Below are 6,000 nucleotides of genomic sequence, written 5' to 3' on the forward strand. Positions count from 1 at the left end.
GGTACTGCAAATGCATGGCAACGAAATAACCCCAGATTCTAGGAACAATGAGCTCCAGGTTTTCAAAATCAGCAGAGGCAGCAGTATCAATCTCCACAGTCGAATCAACCCAGCATAGAAGATCTTATGAAGACCTTCATTATCAAGACGGATGAAAGGCTTGATGTCCATGATGCAGCTATCAAAGAATTGGGTACATCTTTTTGAAGTCTGGAAAGACAGGTTGGGCACTTAGCTACTCTAATATCTGAGAGAATCCCAGGAACACTCTCGGCTGATACAAAAAGAAATCCTAAAGAAACAGTGAATAATATACCTTTGAGAAATGGGCAAGTGTTGAAAGATCTCACCCAATCCGCAAGGATGTGATACATGAAAAAGAAAACTGGGAGCAGCTGAAAAGTGGTGTCGAAAAGAAGAAGGAAGAGAACTCGAGAAGGGAGGAACCTGAGGCGAGCAAGCATATGCCTGCGCTGCCTTTTCCCAAAAGCTAAGTAGATAAAAGCTGGACAAGCAGTTTGAGAGATTTCTAGATGTGCTGAAACAGGTTCATGTAAACCTACCATTCATAGAAGTACTCTCACAAATGCCAGCTTATGCCAAGTTCTTGAAGGAGGTCCTCACAAATAAGAAGAAAATAGAAGAGACCTCAGTGGTCAAGCTCACAGAGAATTGTAGTGCAATATTGAAAAACAAACTCCCACAAAAGTGTGGAGATCCAGGAAGTTTTACCATACATTGCTCTTTAGGCACTACTAATTTTGATAAGTCTTTATGTGATTCTGGTGCCTCAATTAATTTAATACCTCTATCTATTTACAGGAAACTGGAGAAGGAGATTGCAAAGATAAGGTCTGCACAAATATCTTTGCAGCTGGCAGACCAAACGACTCTAATACCCAAGGGAATAGTTGAAGATGTCTTAGTTCGGGTAGATAACTTTGTATTTCCTGTGGATTTCATAGTGGTTAATATGAAAGATAACAAGGAGGTCTCCCTCATCCTAGGAAGACCATTCCTAGAAATGGGTAGAGCAATATTAGATATACATGAGAAAAAACTCATGCTTAGAGTAGGCGAGGAAACTATGACTTTTAAGATGGATATAGAAACGGGAGTAAAAAGGGAGAAGCTAGTTGCTAGTGTTGTGTGAAAAGTGAAGGGTGTGATAGAGAAGGCTACAATGAGTAAAAAAGATAAGTGTGGGGTGTACCCCAAGAAGGCTTAGAAGAAGCTATCTGCATAGATGAGTGCACTAGTTCGGGCGCGAGGGATGGAGCCCAACTTCGACTCAAACCCCAACTAGATGTTCAGGGAAATTGTCCTTACCTCTTTCTTTTTATTTGTGTGTCATGGGGATATGACAAAATTTAAAGTATGGGGTGGGGATGTATATATATTTAGAATGTATAAATGTTTATGTGTATTTTTGTAATTCATTTGATTGAAAATTTTAATTTTTTTTATTTTTCCCGACGATGGATGTCATTCGACAGGGTTCTTGAGGGATAAAGTCGAAAAACAAATTGTATTATTTTCTTTAGGTAGTATAATAATTCCCCCTTGATTTTTCTTTATGCCGCGGTTCTTTTCCAAACGTTTTGTTTGAACCGGGTGTAGTTATTTTTTTTAGAAGTAGGAAACCTTGTACTGTGATTTGAAATGAAAGCAATATCTCTTGACTGTATTATGCCTTGAGAATAGTAAGTGCTTTAGTTGTGACGCTTAGGCTCAATTTTTTTTTACTCTTGTATAAGCACCTTAAATTCTATGATCTTAACTTTGCTTAACTACTTTGATTAGAGTGTCTTGATGAGTCCGATCCTAAGTGAGTTATATGTCATGTGTGTGTGAGGATTTATGTATTCTGTGCATTGCATTTGATGTCTAGAACTTACCCCGCATGTTTGCAAAGCAAAATAGTAGTTTTATTCAGTCTTGGAAGTGATATATGCATTTCTTTGTTGAGCCAGTTATATGTTATACCCACCTAATTATTATGTATCTTAGTTAACCCCTTTGAGCCTGTAATCCTGTTTCTTTGGCAACCACATTACAAGCCTTGCCCATTTTACCTCTCGCGAGCACTTGAAATTGTTATGAACTTTGTAAAAGTTAAAGTGTGGGGGTGTTGGTTGGCTTTTGAGTGGAACTAATAAAATAAGGAGAAAGGTGCACTATTTTGAAAAAATAAAAATAAATAAATATATATATATATATATATATATATATATATATATATATATATATATATATAAGAGTCACGTGAATTGAATAAAAAATATAGTTGCATTGTTGTGCAAATATTCATTGATAGTAGTAACTTTTGATGTATGTGTGCTTAAAGAAGTGGGGAGTTGACATATATTGATGTAAGGGTGAAGTTATGGTTTGACAAAAGTGTGGGATTGTGAACGGCCAAATGAATGTATCAAAGTGCTTAGGGAGGTGTAGTCAATATCTCCAAATGTATTCTACCCATCATGTAGCCTACATTACAACCAAACAAAGTCCTACTTGATCCTTGACTGAATAAGCTCAATTAGTAGAGTAGTACACTACGGTCAAGCTTATGGTACATTCTTTGTGGTGCATGAATTTCATTTCTGAGAGTGAGTTAATTCTTTCTATCTTGAGTTCCTATGTGTTCTTGAATTTTATTGTGTGTGGAACTACTCTCTATTGTTGTGTGAGGACACTTGATTCATGAAGGAAAGGTAATGTCATTAACCTCTGTGTTAGAGTAAGTGAGCAGGTTGTGAAAAATGTGTGGTGTTGTTGAGTCAACTCTTGAGGCGAGGATGTTACGGTATTGTACTTAATCTATTCTATTATTCTTGGTGTGATGAGTTAGGAGAGTTATTTAAAAAGGTCATGTCTATGTGAAGTGTAGTTTGATTGCTCGAGGACGAGCAATGATTTAAGTATGGGGTGTTGATGGTAGGCTAGAAACCCGTATTTTAGTCGCTTATTGCACTCTAATTTATTGCACTTTACTTATGTTGAGCTTTAATTAATAGTGTTTTACACTTATTGTGTGTGTTTATGCCGTGTAAGAGTGATTCCAAATTATTTAGATGTTACGGAGCAAATTCGAGCTATTTGGAGCTTTGAAGTCTGAGTAGAAGCCCAAGTGATTAAACCGAGATCACGTTCGGGGGTCGAGTACCAAGTCCGGATGTCAAAACTGAAAAGAAACGAATTAATCTAAGAACCTTACACTGTCGTGCCGCATGGGGCGGGGCAACAGTGCAATTTATGCCCAAAATGTGAATTGTGAAGTACTCTGGAATTGTCCACAAGCGCGGCGCATGCCGCGGCGCGACATGCGGTGGGGTAGTACAAAAATCTTAGAGTATCTTCCCATTTCCGCTAAAAATGATATTTTTGTCCGGGGTTTATTAGGGATAGCTTAAATATACGGAAAAAATGTCATTTCTGCACTTTTGGACAGATTTTCGACCTAAGGAGGCCAAGGAGGCTAAGGAGGGGTTGGAAGAACACAAGCACAAAGATTTCATCATTCCTTCTTCACTCAAGATCCGGGTTTGGATTGAATCTATATTTTCCTATACTTTAATTATATTTGTGAAGAACTTCTATATGTCTATGGAGTAGATCCTTTTGGGTTTTGATGGATTTGGTGTATTGATAATTGTTTGTGGATTATAACTCTATTTTTATGTATTTGAATCGTTTTTTGGAAGATTTAATTATTTTATCTATATTCACTTGTTCTTGTAAACGAAAGAGGCATAACTTGTGATATATTTGTATTATATTGTTGGATGAGTTCATAGATTCTTCTAAGTAATCGAAAGAGGCTAGTTGAATCATTGATTAAATCTAGTTAGCAGAATAATCGAAAGAGATTTTCCTAAAGACCGATCCACTATGCATTCTTGCATATCTTGAGAGAGCTTAAATTGGTTCATATTGTGAGGTTGAAACTTAATCGAGAGAGGAGTTTCTACTAAACATATGTACTGATAATTAAGTGAATTCGAGAGACTCACTTGAACATTAGAAGTAAATTATCTAGAGTTAAATTCCAGACAATTATCTTGTACTTATTCCATCAAAACCCCATTTGCTCCCATTTATAACTTCCTTGCTTACCTTTGTTGCGATTGTCATTAGTCAATAGTTGTAGATTTTAGATTATTAATTATATAAATCTTAATTTTTGATCCTCCTGGATAGCAATCAAGCTAGAAACTATGAGAATACTGTTTAAATCCAATCCTTGTGGATACGATATTATACTATACTATCTTTGACTAGCGAGCACAATTTAAGTGTGTGTTTTGCGCTCGTCAAGCATGTTCAGTCCATAAGTTTAGAAACTTAAAGTACTTAATATTGCTCTCATTGCCGTTACCAAATTGGATGAGTAGTGGGGTATGGTCAGAACAAGCCCTTGCCAAATGAGTGACAGTGGTTCTGCTATACTGATCAAACCATTCACAATTATACAGAAACATGTCCAGCCTCTTCCAAATAGTATTAGGGGCACCTCTATTATTACACCATGTAAAAATATTTCCAGTAAAGCCAACATCTTGCATACCACAATCTCACATACAAGAAATAAAATCAAAAGTTTTATATATTTTATAGGGTGTTCCTCCATTTTTCTCTTCAGGATCAGCTATAACATTAAAATCTCCCATGATAGCCCAGGGACCTCTCACGACATTAGACGTAACATTTAGCTCACCCCATAAATCCTTTCTCAGCGAAGTTCTGCATTTGGCATAAATAGTTGTAATATGAAGCAATGTAGTAGAGATTATGTGATGTAGTCTGCAAGTGACTTGTTGCTTAGAGTTAGTCACTATGTCAACTTCAAAATCATTGAACCAAAAAAGTCATATTTTGTTATTAACATTTGAGTGACAACCGTGCATCCCAAATTGTCTCATGTATCTTTCTATTTGGTCTGCATTCACAAAAGGTTCTCGCAGTCCAATAAAACTAACCTTGTATTGAGTTTTAAGAGTATTGAGTCGATCAAAAGCACTTTGGAAGTTAACGCTCCTTATATTCCAAGAGTTTGTATTAATCATTGAAGACAAAAGGTAATAGAGCTTTGTTTTCTCTCTGTTGGCATTGTTCTTCATAGTATTGGGCCCTCTATTTTTCAGTGTAGAGCCCTCTTAGGGATAGATTGTTGTTGTTTGCTAAAGTATATTGGTCTTGACTTAGTTCCATATCCACATCTTCATGCAATGTAGTATGCCCACCTTTTGAATTTTCTAATTCACTATTTGAGATAGACTCCTTCCTAGGTTGGAGTTGAGTTTCCTCAACTTCTTCCTCAGATTATGTCTCGTAATGAGAATAATCATCGTTTACCTTCTCTATGTCTTCTTCCTCTGATTTGTGGGTCTCGTTCCTTATATCGACTTCCATGGCAAAATTTGTTATAATGTTAGGGAGATGAATAGGATTTTCACTGTTAGTCTAATCCTTTCCCTTCTTTAGCTCTTCCTTTATGTTGGGATGTATCTCCGGATCTGGAGGTTTAGAAAGCTTCCCCATTTAAAGATTCAACATCTTCTGACCTTCTACACTCTCTCTGAGATCTAATCCTTGATCTTGATTTGTGAGCTTGGCTTTATCTTCCTCAGCATCATCTCTATTAAATCTCATTTTCTTACTTTTTGTCTCCCTTTCATTAGGATATTTTATTATTTCAACAAAATTGTTCTTCTTGGAGATTTTGATTTTTGGATGAACATTGTTATTGTTGGTTTTGCCTTTCTTCTTTCCCCTGCCATTAGATACAGTAGTCCAACCTTCCTCGTCCTCTAAATTCTTCACATTCATAGAAGTTGAATCTTGAAGCTTGTTACTAACATTTGTTTCAGATTTATTGTCGACTTGCATTTCACTAGCACGATCCCCCCCTCCCCTCCCCCTCCCCCAGGTTCTCTCATCTCCTTCTCATTTGGATTAGGATCTATATCCTTCCTCTCGTTAGCTTTGTTAATATTT

General features: G+C 36.6%; 1 protein-coding gene across 1 annotated transcript; it reads left to right on the forward strand.

Annotated features, from left to right (window-relative positions):
- Positions 1–586: 586 nt before the first annotated feature.
- On the forward strand, positions 587–1,153 carry LOC138903345 (uncharacterized). Its single transcript, XM_070191303.1, has one exon. It carries the CDS (start codon positions 587–589, stop codon positions 1,151–1,153), a length of 567 nt encoding a protein of 188 aa, XP_070047404.1.
- The last annotated feature ends 4,847 nt before the right edge of the window (positions 1,154–6,000 follow it).

This window comes from Nicotiana tomentosiformis, chromosome 12 (genome assembly GCF_000390325.3).
Source record: "Nicotiana tomentosiformis chromosome 12, ASM39032v3, whole genome shotgun sequence".
In the NCBI taxonomy this organism is placed as follows: Eukaryota; Viridiplantae; Streptophyta; class Magnoliopsida; order Solanales; family Solanaceae; genus Nicotiana; species Nicotiana tomentosiformis.